Source organism: Ursus arctos, unplaced genomic scaffold (genome assembly GCF_023065955.2).
Source record: "Ursus arctos isolate Adak ecotype North America unplaced genomic scaffold, UrsArc2.0 scaffold_18, whole genome shotgun sequence".
Lineage (NCBI taxonomy): Eukaryota > Metazoa > Chordata > Mammalia > Carnivora > Ursidae > Ursus > Ursus arctos.
The window spans coordinates 11,161,196-11,180,587 of record NW_026622852.1 but is presented as its reverse complement, the minus strand read 5'-3'; the positions used below and the strand labels follow the sequence as shown (position 1 = coordinate 11,180,587).

General features: G+C 40.2%; 2 protein-coding genes across 17 annotated transcripts in view; one reads left to right on the top strand and one right to left on the bottom strand.

The window, feature by feature from the left end:
* Positions 1-3,144, bottom strand: part of CNTLN (centlein) — a 495,968-nt gene extending 492,824 nt beyond the window's left edge. The window contains exon 1 of one of the 2 annotated variants that reach the window (XM_057313468.1): positions 2,888-3,144. The gene's annotated coding sequence lies outside the window, so the exon portion shown is untranslated. Of the gene's footprint in view, positions 1-2,316; positions 2,334-2,887 lie in introns of those variants that run through there. The other variant, XM_057313469.1, reaches the window with a different exon arrangement.
* A 483-nt stretch (positions 3,145-3,627) lies between these two features.
* The window catches only part of BNC2 (basonuclin zinc finger protein 2), a 415,729-nt gene continuing 399,964 nt past the window's right edge, over positions 3,628-19,392 (top strand). For 9 of the 15 annotated variants that reach the window (XM_048223386.2, XM_044386912.3, XM_057313457.1 and 6 more), the window contains exon 1: positions 3,685-3,795. In XM_048223386.2, coding sequence (XP_048079343.1) covers positions 3,793-3,795 — 3 coding nt within the window. In that variant the 5' untranslated portion in view covers positions 3,685-3,792. Of the gene's footprint in view, positions 3,796-19,392 lie in introns of all 15 variants that reach the window. The other 6 variants (XM_048223379.2, XM_026506490.4, XM_057313454.1 and 3 more) reach the window with 4 other exon arrangements.

Here is a 19,392-nt window from a genome sequence, read left to right as displayed (position 1 = left end):
AAAGGAAAGCAGGCCGGTAGGCACCTTGATTTTGGCTTAGTGAAACTCATTTCAGACTTCTGACCTCTAGAATTATAAATTTCTGTTGTTTTAAGCCACTGAATTTGTGGTAATTTGTTATAGTAGTACTAGGAAATGAATACATACCCATATTTTAAAATGAAAAATAACTACGCTTTCCAGACCAAAAAAAAAATAATGAGAAAAGTGGCACTGATTTACACTTTTTTGGCAAATCTCTTTATAATGTCTGATTATAACAAGATAGGAAGATTTTTCATTTTGGCTTCTGCATTCAGTTTGTTGGATATCACGTCATGTTGCCTTTGGAAAACCCTGTTGTACTTTTGTGACAGAATGTGAATAAGAAAGGCAAATAATTTCTCAGTATATAATAAGAATAGTTTTGACCCCATGGCCCTCCTAAAAGGGTCTTAGGGACAAATAGGGATACCCCAGAGGATCACTGGTACAGGAAGTCAACAGTTTTTACTCCAGCCCCAAAAGAACAGATACGGCACCCCCCCCTCCATATTCTTAGAGTGAATTTGTCTGGCCCTAAGGTCATCATTAACATAGCGTAATGATTTTGACATTTCTTCCTTAATTCAAACAATATTTCTAAGAGTTTATTTTGTTCTTGGCACTGTTTTACAGACCGACACTATGTAAGTGAACAAGGTAGACACAGCTCTTGCCCCCATGGAGCTTACATTTTAGTTGCAGAAAACTAATAAGCACATAAACAAGATAATTTCAGATACTTCTAAGGCATATAAAGAAAAGTAAGTAATGGGACAAAGTGTGGGGGGTGTTTCAGGACGTGGGCAAAGAGCTAGTTTAATTAGAATCTAAAGAAGTGAAGTTAGAGCTGAAATGTGATGGATAAGACAAAACCACTGGAAACTGTGGGAGAATATTCCAGGTAGAACAGCAGGACAAAGAGCAGGAAGGAGCTTCCTTGGCAAGGCACACAGAAAGAAAGCCAGTGTGACTTGAGCATATTCATGAGAGGAATAAAAAAGGAGAAAAGAGTTGAAAAGTCCAACAGGTATAGATCATTAAAGTCTTGCAGGACATAGAAAAGACTTAAGGTTTTATTCCAATTTCCATACAAACCCACTAGAGGAAATAAGAGGCTGTGGAATGCTCTATATATTTGCTTCTGTCAATGTCTCCACCTTCTCCAAGGGCTGCTCTTCAGCCCAACACATCCCCCCTCTTTATAATGAGGACTCTCTAGAAAGGCATGGGACCCCAAATAGACACATCTTGCCTCGCATAAATTGTTTGTATGCTAACATCAAAAACAGACAGATCTGGAACCAATCAGGGGAATGTAAATTACAGGTTACTTGATGTGGAATAACTTCTGCTGTTGGCCAGAGTCGGTGCACAGCCAAAAAAGCACTGTGTGAATACAATTGTTTGGCAATTGCTGGTCTGTCAGTTGTCCAGAGCGGTAAGTGTGTGAATGGATTTGTATGGGTAATGACTCTGAAATTAGCAACTAGCTTTTCTCGTCTCTCCGTGATACAGGAAAACACACTGGAACTTGGCTCATTTCTGGAGAATTCTTGTGATGATCCTCAGTTGCTCAGAATGCACATTTGGTCATCATTATCCCTTGTGTAATCAGTTTCTACAAACTATAGGATGATGTTACAGTGATGTTTACAGAATAAGGGCACATGCTCCACACCTTAATCAAATCATTTAAAGATGAGCCTTCTTAGATAACATGCATTTATATATACGGTTAGTCATTAGTCTTTACTTTGATTTATGCTCTCGAGCAGTAATCTGTCTCCCACTAGAAAACTCCAGATGAACCATGTGCCTAGAATTCTACAAGGTATTTACTATAAATAATATAGAAGCATTTACCAGACAAACCTTTCCACACCAAGATGATGCCGAGAATCATACAAATACAGAAATGAGTTGAAATCTGCTTTCTAAGGGCCTAAAAACGGTCAGGAATTTGGACCCAATCAGTACACAGAACTGCAGGTGCGGTGGCCCCGCTGTTAAAAAGCGGGATCCACGTGAATAATAAGCCTAATCACATTTTCAGAACAGCTGTGGCTACTTGGGCCACAGTTCCTCATCATGGCTCCCCAAATATTCTTTTTAATTATCGTGAAAATTTATATTAAACTTAAGCGCAGACTGTGTATCAAAGAAAATAAAACTATGTAATTCCAAGGCTACATATTTTCAAAGGAATTTAATTCTGACCTCTGGATGCAATGAAGCATTTTCTCTGCCCCTCTACTTCGGGGAAAGAAGAAAGGAAGGAGGGATGATTCAAACCTGTTGTTCTGCCAAGCAAGTCCTGGACGATTCCGATTTCTAGGGCTCAGAGAGTAGGCTTGAAACCTGTGCCTTCCTCCCATGTCAGATAAGCAGAAAGTTTGCTCTAGCTATGATAAATCTGCACAACGCGGAGATGTTTTTGGCACAGAGTGTACGTTAGAAAGCTGATGATGATTAAATTCGCCCCCAACCCCCATCCTTGCGGTCGGGGAGTGTGTTTTTGCCTGCGTTTAAGAAATGTCCTTCAGCTGCAGACGTGTGCGTTTTTGCGTCCCCGGAGCAGGGCGACGCGGGTCGGCTGAGTGTCACCCACAGATGTGGCTGGTCTTTCCCTGCGGAGGCGGCGGTCCCCTTCCTCTCCCCGGGCCGTCTCCAGCCCGAGGCCCGCGGCCCAGACCAGGGGAAGGGGAAGGAAGCCCTCGCCGCAAGCCGGCGTCTGGGCCGGGACAAAACACGCCGCCACCAGCAACTTTCCCCCCCCCCCCGGCTGCGCGCAACTTTTTGCCTTTTCGCCCAGCACGTTCTGTCCCGAGTTTCTGTCCCCTGGGTTTTCCTCCGCTTCCCTCACCTTCTGTCCAGCGGCGCGCGGAGGACCCGGGCTGACGGGGGCGAGGGGCGCCGGGGCAGCCGCGGCGGAAAGAGAAAAAGGGGAAGGGGAAAGGAGGAGGGGGCGGCGGCGGCGGTGCGGTGCGGGAGGAGGAACTGGTCAAAGGGGACAGAGACCGGCGAGCGCCCGAAAAGGAAAGCGACGCCGCGGTTTGCTGCAGTCGGAATAAAGTTCGCGCCCTTTCCTCGGCGATTCTCTCTTTGACAGCTGGGCGCTGACGGCCACCTCCACCTCCACGCCCGCACCCCCCGGGAGGCGCCAAAGTTGTTTTTCCATCCCCACTAGGAGCAGGGGGAACAGTAACAGGGCGGGGGGGGGGATACACATCCTCCCTCACGAAACCCCTAGAAATCTGAGGACAAACAACAACAAAACTAACCCACTTCTATTTTGCAAAAGGGAAGCAACATTGTAGTCACGACAATTCTGCAGAGAGGAGAAACTTGTGGGGCTTGCAATTCCGCCCCAGGTCACCTCGCCCGCGGTTCTCTCTCCCGCCCCCAGCAGCAGCCCCCACCCGGGACAGTCCGTTCCTTTTTCTTTTCTTTCTTTCTTTTTTTTTTTTTCTTTTTCGTCCCGAGGAGCCAGGGGAACTCTGCAGGCTCCGACTTGGAGAGCGAGGGCGACCCTGGGCGCGTGTGTAAATCAGTCACCTGAGCGCAGAGGGGCCGCGGCGAGGGCGCGCGCGGGCGGGCGGGCGGGGAGAGGCGGAGGCGGCGAGAGCGGCGGCCGGGAGGAAATCGGGAGGGGGAGGGAAAGAAAGGCCGAGACAGAAGGAGCGAGAGGCGGCTGAGGGGCTGGTCCAGGCGCGGCCGCTAAGAGGAGACCAAGAGGCGGGGGCTGCACTTGACAACCAGCATGCCGAGATGGTAAGAAGTTTCCACCCTCCTTTCCTTTTTATTCTAGACTTCGTCAGACGTGAGCCCCGTGCCCGCGCGCCCCCGGGGCCGCCCGGGGGCCGTGTTTTCCTCAAGTCCGGCGGCGTGAGGTGGAGGGGGGCGCTGAGGAGGGCGGGCAGGAGGGGAGAACCCCAGCCCAACCTGGCCCCTGCCGTGCTCCCGAAATTTCCCCTCAACTTGGCCCAAGTTTGTGAGGAGAGCTCGGGTTTGGGGGGTGTGTGCGTGTGTGTGTGTGTGTGTGTGTGTGTGTGTGAGGGGTCTCGGGAAGTTCGCCCCCTCTCGCGGCGGGCGAGGAAAGGTGAGCGGCCGGCGAGCGAGAGGCTCCAGGGAGTTGGGACGGGCTGGGGCGGACGGAGTGGAGGGGAGGCGGGGGATGAATGGAGCGCTGGAGGGAGCTCGGGGCGGAGAGGAAAGCGTTTTGGACAACGGTAACTTTTAAAACTTGCCCGCGAGTGAGGGCCGGGCGGCTGGGCGTGGGCGCCTGGGCGCGCTGGTGCGCCGCGCGGCGAGGACACAGCCGCCGGGTCCCGGCACCTTGGCGTTTCCCCTCCCCTCTCCCTCGCGTTCGGGAACCCTCCCTTTGTAAATGAAGAAAACGTAGGAAGTGCTCCTGGAGGCTTTATGAAGAATGTGCAAAACGGAGGACAGGAAAATAAACCCAAGAGAGACAGATTTCTGAGGTGCAATTTTAAAGGAGCCCATTTGTTCTACTTACACATTGATTGCAGGGTGACATTTGGGGCCCCGGGGAGGGGACAGAATTATAAAAAAAAAAAAAAAAGAAAGAAAACCGGATGAAATCCCCTGGGTAGTGAGGCTAAGAAAAGTTCCAAGTGCAAGTGGTGGAGGAGATGGGAAGGCGAGATTCGAGCACAGCTCCTCTCCTCGGAGCGGCTTCTCTGCAGCGAGGCAGCGTGCAATGAGTTCGCCTGGTGATGAGCGCTCTGTCCGCTTTCGGGGAAGTGATTTGTTAGAAATGGGGTTGGACCACTCCCTTCCCTTGAGTTTGCTTCCACCCAGAGCTGCTATTGTTACCCCCCCTTGGGGATCTGATTTACCGTTCTGCCTGTAGATGGAATATGTAGGAAAAAGGGAGATAGCGGGTTGGCTTTTTTTTTTTTTTTTCCGTCTTCCCTTCCCCCTAATGTGACATCTCTTGTTTCAGTGATCAAAGTCACAACTGGAGTGTAGGAGATGCGACTGTCAGATGCAGGCGCGCGCGCACACATACACACACACACAAAAGTAGCATGCGCCCAAGACTGTGGTTACAGTAACGCTGACAGAAATTAAAGTGGTTTTGAAAGCAGCGTGCGATTTATAGTGGTTCCCATTTACCCTAGAGTCAAGCTGTTGTAAAGCTGATGTACGAAAGATATCATAAAATAATCCTGTGTACCCAGGATTAAAGTGGCAGAAAGTGGCCTGCCTTATTATTTTTTATGTACTTCGCGGACAGTTGCAATGGTTGGAACCTGTGTTTTAAGTGAAGGCGTCAAAACAAAATATTAAATATATCTGTTTAGTGCTTTGAGTTTTTCTTCTAGCGGCATTTTACGCAAGAACACTGTAGAAGCCGGTTGTAGGTATTAGTTTTCTTCCCTTTCCCCCAGCCTACGTTCTATTTGTCTACACATCTATTCCCAAATACTAATCATTTTGAAAAGTGGCTAAACCCATTTGTTATCCACTGCTTTTGTATTGTGCAGTTTCAGATGTTAACTGTGCACACACGTACATGTTTTAACTGGAGGAATTTATTTCTGGCACTATTATTTAGTGTGTCTGATTTGAAGACGTAGTCAAGAGTAAGTGAGACCTCATACAAGTTAATAGAACTTCGTTTTCACCCTTTGGACTCACACACACACACACACACACACACACACACAAAATCCCTTGTGAACCTTTATAGGGTATCTGTGTTTTATGTTATATTTGTAGCTGTTTCATTTAAACTGTTCAGCCTTAATGATGTTCTTAGTTGTAGCTACTCTTTCTGTTCCCGGAGAGCAGAGTATTTAAAATCCAGATTGCTAATCACTCTACCAAAGTACAAGAGTATCTTCACCTGAGGGAAATAATACTGCACCTGAATGTGAACTCTGTTTGAGTATCTTGTGAGAAACGTCTAAAACTGTCTTTTCTTCCCCCTTGAGAATATTAAGTCCGGTGGTGTTTGCATGTAAAACTTTGAACAAGAACCAACCTCCTATGATTTTTAAAAATAAATATTAAGAATATATTAATAGCTGTTATACATTTCCCAATACGTATTTTTTTTCTCCTACCTGAAGTGTAAGAGATCTGTCAGGCAGGGATATGTGATTACAAAAAAAAGCAGACAAAAGCAGAGCTGACTATTGCTATATTAAAATGTAAGTGTTACAGTTTGAATTTTCAAGTGAGAGTTTTTGAGTTCAGTGCTTTACATAACATTTTGTCCTAATCTTGCTTGCTGTCAGGGATGTTTCATGGTTGTGCAATTGCTGCAGTCAAGAATGCCAATTTGCATTCCAGGAGTGTCATTTGATTACTTTTATCTGCACAGCTCCAAGACCGGCCCAGACCTCTCGTTTCATCTTGCCATGTCACGAGTCAATGCTGTGTCGTCTTTTCAAAAATCTGCCTGATTTAGACAAGAAAGAAAAGTACTTTCATGTTGCAGCCGCAGTCCCCTGCTAACTTGTCAGCAGCAGGATATGATTCACTTGGGCCCAGAAGAATGGAACAGAGAGGCGGGTTAGGCGGTTCAATAAAGCCCACGGACAGGTAGTGTGTGACATCCCCAGAGAGCCACAGTTAATGAAGAACAGGTCTGCTTAGTTCTCCACACGCTGACCTGGTGCTGTCCCCACAGTTTTCTCATTTGATCTTTCCCAGCAAATTGATCTTTTCTTGTATTTTTTTGCCTTCCAAGTTAGTCCTTGTGGGACTGAAATTAGCAGAGCAACTTAAGTTGGATAATACAGCTGTTCAGAAAAGAAGAAATTGGACACTGGCTCAAAAAGGGGCGGGGGTTGGGGGTGGAGGGAGCTATTCTTTTTGTTGTTCCTGGGAATATTTCTTATATTAAGGGAGACCAGAATAGGTGATGACTTGAAGTTAGTGGTTCCCTTTATTTTTCATTTTATAGTTAAGGTTCAGCACCATTGTAAATATTCCTTAAGTATGTGAAAGATGGCCCTCGTGCATGTGAGGAGTTCAATTTAGTATTTTTTTTTTCAATTTAGCATTTTTCGTATTCACTTGTTTGAAATGATTTGCCAGTCGACTATGGGGCTTTTTATGGCTATTGTAAAACAGACTAAATATCTCTGGTGTACTTTAACTATATTATTTATAGTCTTCTAAATAACTGCAATCCTAAAATACCCAACACTGAAACACAGAAAAGATTAAACAATTAAGAAAGTCATTGCCAGTGTTGTGTGTAAATACTTGGTATGTGGAAATGTTTTCTACAGTTACCATCAGCATCTTGTGTTTTATGGAAACTCCACAGATAAACACTGTTAATAATTTAAAAATTTCAAGATGCTGCATTTAAATGTAGGTTTTTAGAACTGAGACCGGATCACACGTTTGAATTTCTGAAGATATTCCATATGTGGTGTTATTTGTTTTCTGAGATGAAAATTAATTTTAACTAGGTAAATCTAAGTTGGGGATGCATGTGTAGTTTAAACAGGTTAACGTTTCACTCTAGAATTTTCTATATAAAGGTTAGGTTGGAAGCAATTGATCGATGAAGTGAATGTAGATATAAGGAGCTGTGCTTTCTAAATTCCTCTGCAGATGGTCTCATTTACCATCTACATCCTTGCAAGAAACAGTTGAAAACATTTCTTGTGGAAGGGGAGGCAGCGTCCTCAAATCTTTTCTGCTGGATGGAAATTACATAGGCTCATTGGTTAGTAAACTCCTCTCTAAAGAGCTAGAGGGAGCCTTACGATTTTATTAGATATACTTAAGGTAAAAAAAAAAATCACTCTGGCAATCAGAATGTTGTAGGAAAGGAGTAGATAATGAATACTGGCTTAATGTTTAGGCTTGGAGGTGCTATTGGGTTTTTTTGTTTGTGTGTTTTTTTTAAGCTGTGACAAAAGCAACGGAACTTTCTATGAGAACAGTTAAGTAGTCAGCTAAGAATTCTAGGGTTCTACCTTTTATGTGATTTGAAGATCAAGCAAAATGCAACCAAATACACTTTAAATCTGATTTAGTTTGCTAAATACTGTTTGTTGTTTTGCCAACCGAAGGAGTTCTGTTAGGAGGCCACTCTTCAAAGTTGTACTAAAAGTAACTTCCTACCAAATCACTGAGGAGGGGAATACCTTCTTTCAGTTCACTAAGGGCAACCTCCTTTCTGTAAATAATGGTTTTGTAGTCGTTCTACATACAACTGCCGTACTGTGGAAATAAAACGCCTTTAGAATAAGTGGCTTTGTTTATAAGAATAAAATAGTAAACCATTTATAAAGCTGACATATTATGAATCAATAAGTAAGTTACATTTAAAGAAATAGAACTTAAGTGGTATTAAATTCAATATTTGTTGTTTAATTTCACAGTTGTTTATCAGTCTTTCCACTAAAATTTGTGATATGTTTACATTAAAGAGTCATTGATCATAATTGCTCTTTAATATTTATATACTAGTTTTTACTAGCATTACTTTGGACAAACTTATTTACCATTTAAGTAAATAATATAATCCAGTGAGATAAACTACCCAGATTTGTCTTTTTTTCATCTTTCACACAGTAACTCTCATTATGTTGCTAGCCAATAAAAGTCTTTATTTGTTGCTTATTAGAACCCTCAGTACACTCAAGAGTTCAGCTATAATTTAATTTGGCTGTTCAAAGGGGCTCCCTTGTTTTAAAACATGTTCTCAGTACGCTTTTACCATTTATTGTGAACCTATATTCTAACTCATGCATATGTATAGGATGATTTTACAAATAATCATTTTTTAAGGTTATGCCACAGCAGAGTCATAACTTTTTCTTTAAAAAAAAAATTGGTACCTAACAATGTCATTTTTTTGTTGTTGTTGTTTTATTTTATTTTTCCCTTGACATTCTGGAACTTTTTTTTCTTGGTGATTTAAATCGTTTTGCTATTATCATTTTAAAATCAGTTCCCCAAGGTATACAACCTTCCTTAAGGTGTAGTGAGAAGGACACTAAACTAAAAAAATAAATAAAATTAAAAATTCAATAATTAAGAATGTTAGTTGAGGACATTTCACTATTACGGTCACTTGAAATTGCAAAAAGTTTGCCTTGTACTTCACACATTGCTAGCATAATAAATTCAGTTTCCTTATAGTAAGCTACTGGGAAGTTTTGCAATGAATGGAAGGTGGCTGGAGAGGTTCTGGTGATATTTGTAACAAATCATGTTCACTGAAAACTAGAACTTTAAAACTCTAAGATGAGTATCAGGAATTCCTCCACAAAGAAGGCCGAATGTAGAACTGCTAAATGAGTCATTGCATGTATATCTTACCAGTGGGAATCACATCAAACCAGCTCTCTAGATACAGTATTTAATAGTTGTCAAAATGTACAGTATTGTCTTGGAACTTGTGGTTCATGAGTTCATAGTTCCAGCTTTTTTTGTGTTTAGTACAAAGATGTAACAACCCACACAAAACATTTTTCTCTTATTATGACCTTACATTTGCCAAAGTGCCCCATGCTGAAATTCCTTTTCAGTATCCTTTTTTTTTTTTTTAGTCCAAAGCCAGACGTGTACCCAGACACAAAAGCCTCTGTGTATAGCAAGCTGTTTTAAATATTGTGACTCGACGATGTGCTGTCCTTTCTCTGCTTGAGCCAAGGATCTCTGCTCAGTGTCTGTGGATTACCAAGCTCCTTCTTTATTGTACCTCTTGTCAACTATTCCTATTCATTTAACCTTTCATTAGTGTCTGTGCAGCTTCACTGTCTAGAAATGCAAGGAAAACCCGAAAGGCCCCACTGTCACAGTTATTAGATTTCTCGGTTACATCCCAGCAACCATAAAGAAGTAAGAGTCGACACTATTGTCGTGCGTGCTGCTGTCCTGGGGTGCAGCTCTTCTGTGCATGTCAAGGACATGTGCCACATGTTGATATGCATCCCAGGGATAAATGCACAACATGGGGGATAGGCCAATGCTGGCAGTAATGAGCTTTGTAGGAGTTATTGCAAAGACCAACAGTTTGTGAAGGAATTTTGCTTAACAGGCCAAGGAGATAGACAGAGTTGAGGGCTGCCAAGATTTGCCTGTGCTGGAGCTTGTCAGTCACATTGTTTTCATCTAAACTTCATTTGAGGGGAAAATTGAATACGTTTGACAGCAATGAAAAGTCTTATTTTCATTTTTTAATCTTTCAGAGGACAAAAGTGATATTTCTGGTGACCAGTATATTAGAACTAAGTACTTTTTATACTGACTGTATTGTGTGTATGACTGGATCTATTAGCAGTTTATCTTCTTACATATCTAGAAGAAACGTTTCATAGATGTATATGTTTTAAAAATGTATGAAAATAATGTAGCCTATTAATTTTCCTATGCTACTATTTTCTCCCTTTGATTTCCCTGCCGCATAGCCTAGTATTATCACTTGATTCTTCAAAAATGCGTTTGCTTTGTTGCCTCGATGTAAAGGAAAAACAGGATGAATATCGGATCGTTTTCAAGTCATAATAAAGACAATTGCAGATTTTGCATTGGAAAATATTACATCGACATCTTTGAAGATTCATAGAATTACTTTTTAAGAATTTTCAAAACATTTAAATAGAAAATAGTAAATTAAAATGCCTCATCTCTCTTTACCAAAGTTCATTTTTTTTAAAGCAAGGAATCTATGTTACCAAAGATGAATAAAACAATTTTGTCTTTCTCATTTAAATAATTTTTGTCAGTTTACCAAACTCTTTGGGACTCTCCAATAAGTTTGCAAATATATTATTATCAAATCCCTGTAAAGTTATTTATCGTTTTTTACCTGACCCCACCACTTTTAGCCAAGGCTAACTTTTTAATAGTTGTAGTTAAAGCTTTCTCTTTTCATGATGTCTTGTGAATGTATTAATTTGGCGTACTTATCCTTGTTTTGGGGAAGAGAGATGAGCTATTTTTCACACTCCTTCCCTCAGATGGGATGCTTTCTTTAAGGGAAATATATATTCGATAATTGACAGCTAAGTGCCCAGCCCAGGGCACGTTCCAGTCTCTTGCTCATTGGGTGGAAATTCTGTATACGTTATATTTAGATGAATCTGTCTTGATCATTGAGGTGACCTGGTAGGTAACCTTCTCAGAGACAAGACAAGGGCGTATTAACTTTCCCTGTCTAACTGTCCTGTTTCCATTCATTATGGTTTGTGTTGGGTGAAGTAGAGGAGGAAAGATGGACTTGTAAGGCTATCATGTTAGCCGTACCTCCCCTCCCACCTCAGAACACACCCTTGGAAGTAGGCCAGAGCTATATGGTAATTAAAGAGAAAAAGAATACATGGAAGTAGCTGCTTTCTATTGAAACCCTGTGCCTAGTCTTCATCCAGTCAGTACCTCAGTGTGTGTGTGTGTGGGGGGGTAGTACATCGTTACCCACTCCAGAGTGAGAATAGCCCTGGGACTAGGTTTCAAGACAGATTCTATTCCACCCAGCTTTGAAAGTTTCCATTTTGTCATTTGTAAGTCAAGTGAGTTTGATAATTTCTAAGTTATTGTTGAATTGGAATCTTTTGTATTTTATGTGATGGGACTATATAATCATAGCGGATTACTATTTTTAATAGATGTATTAAGATGTAATATACCAAACAATTCACCTGTTAAAAATGTCCAATTAATATTTTATTTTAGGGATATAGGACCTTTTATTTATCCATTCATCCAGGGATATACCTTTTGGTTCTTATTATGAATAATGCAGCTGTGAACATTTGTGTACAAGTGTTTTGTTTTCATTTTTGTCGGATATATACCTAGGGGTGGAATTACTAAGCCGTATGGCAACCGTCTTTAACTTTTGAGGAACGGCCATATCATTTTCTAAAGCAGCTGCTTGCTTTTACATTTCTACCAATGGGTGCTCTGAGTTTTCTGATCTCTCTGTATCCTCCCAAATTTGTTATTGTCTTTTAATTTTAACCATCCTGGTGGGTGTGAAGTGGTTTGATTTGCATTTCCCTGATGGCTTATGATGTTGAATATCTTTTCATGTGCTTATTGGCCATTTTCTAGATCTCTATATAACAGAGAAATGTCTTGTAAATCCTTTACCCATATTTGACTTAGGTTATTTATCTTTTCATTGTTGAGTTATAAGAGCTTTTTATATATTCTGGACATAAGTCCTTTATTAGATACAGAGTTTGTAATATTTTCTCTCTTTCTATGGATTGTCTTTTTTATTTTTTCAATTGTGTCCTTTGAAGCACACTTTAAAATTTTGATGAAGTCCAACTTATTTTTTTTTTTTTTTTGTCGTTTGTGTTTTTTGGTGTACTAGGGAACACTGTCTAACCCAAGGTCGTAAAGATTTATCCTTGTTTTCTTCTAAGAATCTTATAATTTGAACTCGTACATTTAGGTCTTTATTTGGGTTAACTTTTGTGTATAATACGAAGTGGGGATCCAGCTTCATTCTTTTGAATGTGGATATCCACTTGTTCCAAGAACCATTTGTCGAAAAGAGAATTCTTAACCCCATTGAATTATCATGGCACATTTGTGGAAAATTATTTGACTGTAGATGTAAGGGCTTATTTCTAGACTCTCCATTTTGTCCCATTGATTAGTGTGTCTAACCTTTGCAAGTATCACACTGTCGAAATTACTTTAGCTTTAAGTTTGCAACTGACAAATGCGAGTCTTCCAACTTTGTCCTTCTGTTTTCAAATTATTTCACTATTCTTGGTTCCTTAGTTTATTAAAAAATTTTTTTGCATTTGGTAAAAAGCACATGATATAAAATTGACAACTTCAACATTGTTAAGTGTATGGTATAGACAGTATTGTTAACGGCATCTTGGTGTACAGTACATTTTTAGAAATGTCATCTTGCAAACCTGAAACTCTATTACCTGTTGAAGAACAACTCCCATTTCCCCCCTCTTTACAGCCCCTGGCAACCACCATTTCACTTTCTAAAAGTTTTACTACTTTAAATACTTCATAAGAAAAATAAATAAATAAATAAACACTTCCTATGAGTAGAATCATGCGGTACATGTTTTTCTGTAACAGTCTTATTTCACTTAACATAATGTCCTTGAGGCTCATCCAGTATTATAGCACATGACAGGATTTCCTTCTTTTTTAAGATTGACTAATATTTCATGGGTGCCTGGATGGCTCAGTGGGTTAAGCATCTGCCTTTGGCTCAAGTTAATGATCTCAGGGTCCTGGGATCCAGCCCTGTCAGGCTCGCTGCTCAGTGGGGAGTCTGCTTCTCCCTCATCCCCTCTCCCTATTTGTATGTGCATGCTTTCTCTCTCAATAAAATCTTTTAAAAAAAGATTCAGTAATATTTCATGGTATGTATATACTATATTTTCTTTACCCATTCATCTGTAGATGGACATTTACGTTGAGTCTACCTTTTGGCTATTGTGAATAAATGTTGCAGTGAACATGGATGTGCAAATAACTCTGCAACGTTGTGCTTTCAGTTCTTTTGGGTATATATCCAGTAATGGGGTTGCTGGATCATACAGTAATTCTATTTTTAATTTTTTGAAGAACCTTCATATTATTTTCCGTAGCTGCTGCCCTATTTTACATTCCCACCAACAGTGCACTAACTTTTCAGTTTTTCCACATTTTTGCCAACACTTGTTATTTTCTTCTTCTTCTTCTTTTTTTTTTTTTTTTTTTTTTTTTTTTTTTTACATAGTGTGCCTTCTGAAGGTATGAGGTGATCTCTCTTTGTGGTTTTGATTTTTATCCCCCTGGTCGTTAGTGTTGTTGGGCATCATTTCATAGGCTTCTTGGCCATTTTTATATATATTTCTTAGAGAAATGTCTATTCAAGTCCCTTGCCCATTTTTAAATCAGATTATTTTGTTGTTGAGTTTTAGGAGTTCCTTATATTATTTCTGGTATTAATCTCTTCTCAGAAATACGATTTGCAAATGTTTTTGTCTATTTAGCATGTTGTTTTCTCACTGTTGATTACTTCCTTTGCAGTACAGAAGTTTAAGGTTGGTGTAGTTCCATTTATCTCTTTTGTAGCGCTTAGCAGTTACCTTTAAAACTCAGATTTATCTTATCCTCAGAAGTGTAAAGGCTACATTAAGGGAGTACATCTACTGTATGGGTAAAGAACTCTTGGTAGTACTTAGGGGTTAAGAAATATGCCATTTAGTAGCCAAAAGATGATGACTTTTAATTGCCTGTGTGACACCCTGGTTTGACTTTGATGTTTCTTAATTATCATTGAGTTTAAAAGTATTCTAGGTGTTCTGTATGGTAAGAGGGACACTTCATGTGCTGGAGGGTGGAATTAAGTACCTAGAAATAATTGTTTTGGATTTTATAAATGCCTCAGAAGGAAAGGGGAAAAAATGGAGAGAATCTGTCTTTCTAGACATTCTGTTGTAACTAGAAAAACAGCCAGCAGTGCTTAAAACTGAAAATTATTGTATGATCTCAAACCCAAACTAACTGGTCCAGTTAAGTTTTAAATAAATACCATGTTCAAATCTGGCATGGCACATTTGGAAACATCAGGTTGTTTTAAAGTTTACCTGGCAAATACTGTAATTAAAATACCTCATATTCGACTTGGAGAAACTTGAAAAAAAAAAATGAAAGGTAAACTAATTTGGAGGTAGCTATGTTGTATCATTGTTGAATTAAAAAAAAAACTGTTCCCTTAAAGTTCTAATTTTCTCTTTATTCATGCTATTTTTTTTTTTTTTAAAGATTTTATTTATTTATGTGACAGAGAGACAGCCAGCGAGAGAGAGGGAACACAGCAGGGGGAGTGGGAGAGGAAGAAGCAGGCTCACAGCGGAAGAGCCTGATGTGGGACTCGATCCCGGATCGCCAGGATCACGCCCTGAGCCGAAGGCAGACGCCTTAACGACTGCGCTACCCAGGCGCCCCTGTTCATGCTATTAAAGCCTATATTTATTTCCATCTAAGTAATTGCTTTTCTGGTATTCTAATAGGCCGTTCTTGCTTAACTGCATCGCCTATTTTTGGCCTTTTGCCAGTTATTTTGGATAAAAGTTTCATTATTCATTCAGTATCAACTTAATTAGATGGTTAACTGATCAAATATATATGTGGAGAGTATGTGTATTTTTTCCCCTTATCAATGCTTACGTATATAAATAGTAAGTAGCTGATTTAAAATTGTATCTCCTTTTTTCCTTGTGAAAATTCTGTAGAGGATTTAAAATCACTTATAGGGGCGCCTGGGTGGCACAGCGGTTAAGCGTCTGCCTTCGGCTCAGGGCGTGATCCCGGCGTTCTGGGATCGAGCCCCACATCAGGCTCCTCCGCTAGGAGCCTGCTTCTTCCTCTCCCACTCCCCCTGCTTGTGTTCCCTCTCTTGCTGGCTGTCTCTATCTCTGTCAAATAAATAAATAAAAATCTTTAAAAAAATAAAATAAAAAATAAAATAAAATCACTTATAAAGACGGACATGGTAGAAAATTTTATATTTGCCAACACTTGATTTTTGGTTCTATATACATTGCATTGTATTAAATGACACATTTTGTTAATGTTGAACAAAAAGATAATGCTACTTTTAGAATGATAAAGTCGTGTTCTTGCTATCTTTCGTGTTTTGGGGACATAAAGAAGGTTAATTAACTGGAACAACACAGACATATAACGAAAGTCACTCAGTTTTCTGTCCTGTGGTATCTAATCTCCCTGTAACACACAGTTCACTCTCTAGTGGATTAGGGAAGTTTATTCTGTCAACATGTACGTATGCTAAGAGGTATGCTTCTGGAAGTACAATGTGATAATTCAGATTTACCTCTCATTCAGAGTGGTGATTGGAAGCACAGCATTGTATGTGTTTGAATTGGTTTTTGATAGGTTAACATATTAACTTCAGAGTGCATTAACTCTAAGTGATCTTAAAAAGTAAACATTTTAGAAACCTAGAAATTCTGCCAGGTGTTGAGCTGTATTTTTACAGATACCCTATGAGTATCCCATATAAAAAAATATTTTCACGTAAAGGACTTAGGTCTTTGAAGCTTCACTATGTCCATGAACAGCAACCAGTCACTGACAGGACATTTTTGTGTGCAGAGGACAATGATTGTTAGAGCTAATTGAGTGTGTGTGTGTGTGTGTGTGAGAGAGAGAGAGAGAGAGAGAGATCCATGAGAAACCAACAGTTTGCAACTTCTTTGTTGGGGAGGGAGAATACAGAATAGTATAGTTTATTGAAATTTTGGGGGGACAGTAGGGATTGGTTTCCTGTTACATTTTCATATTGTAGTAAGTAATACCTGGTATGTTGTTTTTTTGTAGTTTCGGGTATATATATGAATGGCATAGATGAATATTAAGTGTATTGCTGAATGTATTACTAATGTCAAATTGTATTTCTGAAATACATATATGCCAGAGTAATAAATTTGTTAACAGCCAGCAAGTACATGTTTGCTTACTATATGTAAAATAACTGGTTGTAGATGTGCATGAATTGATCAAAATTTTAAAAAGCTGTTTTAAAAAATTTCAGGTTTTTATATTCAAGCTGTACGTTTGGCATAGCCATGGAAGTTCTAGTTGTCTTCATTTTCCAAGGTCGATACAACTTCTAATTATTTTCGAATCTAACAGCTTAACAGGCAGTTGCATTTCTGTGATATACATGACACTCGATGAGGTGCTGTAGGTATCTCAGTTGCAGTAGAAGCTGTAACCCTAACATTAAGGAGCACAAAGTTCACATGCAGGAGGATGATCTTTATCTTAGCATGACTGCGGTCCAGGATCAGCCTCTGGTCTTTGTATGCTTACAAATCTAATATTATCTATATGTCTTTGCAAGTGACCCATCCTTCATCGGCTCATTCAGGATGTTCACTGACAGAGGGATGAAGAATAGATGCACACATGCGTGCAGGCACACATGCTGTGTGAACATGTGTGTATCTGCATACCATATTAGTTGAAATACTCATACACTCATGTTGGCATGCTTAGCACATTCTTTCCTTCACAGGCAAATTTACGTAGGGAGTGAAATTATAATCCAAAAGTTGCTCATCACTATTTTATGAATATGGGATTGGAGCAGAGAATATTAGGGATGCAGGTGGAGGGTGTAAGTCCTCCTGTCGCTTCAGGGAAATACCTTCCAGTGGCCTGGGTTGTTGCAGTGCGCACTTTGGACTCCTGTCTTGTGGACTGCGTTTGGAAGCGCATTGACAAAATTTCCTCCCCTCGCTTTTATTCTTCTTCCTATTCCCCTTCTAAATGACAAATTCTTTTTTCTCTAAATATGTTAATATTCTCAAGCAGATATTAGTCAACTGTCTTGGGAGCTACTTGTTAAGGTGACTTTGCATCTGCTTGGTTTTTATGGATCTAATGCAGATGGCAATCTCATTTCATTCGTTGTAAATTTCTTGGGAGATACCTTACATGTAATGTGTTTTGTATATGAGAATGGAGGGAGGCCATGGGATCAGACAGCAGTTTTCTGGGGGAAAAGAGATGTATGTTGGTTTTTAAAAAATAGTAAAAAAAAAAAAAAAGCTTTGAGACCAGTTAAATATGTGGTAGAGAAAGTTTCTGTTGTTAAATACCTCATAGAGAGATATTTAGATTTGAGATTGGCCTTCTATATATAGGTGGAATGAACTGCAGTGCAGATGTATATATTTACAGAGATTTAATCTCTGCATCTATTTCCTACGTGATAGAAAAAATTTTCAATTACTTTGAGCTTCTCTTTTACATCATACAATTAGGGTCAAGATTAGATTTTAAAGATTCTTAATGTGTCATACTGTGTGACGCTCACCATTTCTTTATATTGTGTTTTATGGATGCCAAAAGGACCCAGCAGCTCATGCTATACCTTTGACTTTGTATTGGTTGATTCCAGCAACTCCGCAATTTGTTCCCTACCCCCTTTGTTTTTTACTTTAGTCTTTTGCTCTGTTTAAAACACTTCGATATCAATTAGATTCCAGCTAAAGAGAAAAATTTGTTAAGGGAAGAGAAGGTAGAAAAATGAGGCACTGAAGATCCGCTGGAAGCTAGAAGGATAGATTTTGGTGGACCAGGGAGCCACCTGTTGTGGTTTCCTTAGATCTAGTCTGATTTTTATCCTTCCGTCCATGTTTTCAGTCTGCAGTCTCTAAGTGTCATAGCAGTCATGGTACAACGTGTAATGTGGGAATTTTCTTATTTGAAACCACAGGACTTAATACATTCCAAATTTTAAATCTGAAAAGGTGTCAGAAGTAAAAATAAAGTGGGGGTGATGAGGGAGAGAATGGAGGAATTACACAGGAAATGTTGGACACTGATAAAGATAGAGAAATACATCAAAAAACAAAGGGCCTGTTTAAATGAGTGTCATGAGACTTGTTTTAATGTGCTTCCCTAATCCCCATGTTCACCACAGTTGTTTTTTTTTTTTTTTTTAAGATTTATTCATTTGAGAGAGAGAGAATGTGAGCAGGGGGAGGGGCAGAGGGAGAGGGAGAGAACAGACTCCCCGCTGAGCGGGAAGCCCTACTCAGGGCTCCATCTCACCAAACTGAGATCATCACCTGAGCCGAAACCAAGAGTCAGGCACTTAACCCACTGAACCATCCAGGTGCTCCTGCCATTTTTTTTCCCAGTGTCTTTTAGGTTTTCTGCCTCTTGGGATCCTCATCTGCTGGGCAAGACCTGTTAGATCTGCCTCCCAGTTACCACCCGTTTACTACTTCTGCCATTACCCAGGTCCATAGCACCATCATCCTTTACTGAAGGCTCCAATGTCTTCTAACTGGTCAGGTGCTTCCACTCTGGCCTCCTGCTCACTATACTCAAGCCACTCTTCACAGAAATTATTCCCTGTCTCAAAACCTTCCAGTGACTTCTTATCACACCTGCAGTGTAACCCAAACTCTATTGTGACTGAAAAGCATATGTAAGATGAGAGAGATCCCTACCTAAGGTTCCAGCACTATTTCCTATCACTGTTCACTCTGCTCCCAACATCCTGACCTAGCTTTTTACTGAACATGCCAAATTTATACCTACCTCAGGCCTTTGCACATGTCTTTCCGTCTGCCTGGAATGCTCTTCTCCCACATTTTTGCATGGCTTCCTTCCTCATTTCATTTAGATCTCTCAAGTGTCACTCCTTCAAAGAGAACTGCCTGACAATTTTCTTCCCCCTGCTGGGTCTCCACATTGTATGTTTCTCTGACCTTTTACCCTGCTTTGTTTGTTGATAGCATTTGTCACCATTTGAAAAAATATATATTTGTTTATATGTAGTTTATTATTTTCTCTCCCCTCCCCGCTGGGATACCAAGCTCCATAAGAACAGGGACCTTTGCTTGTCTTGTT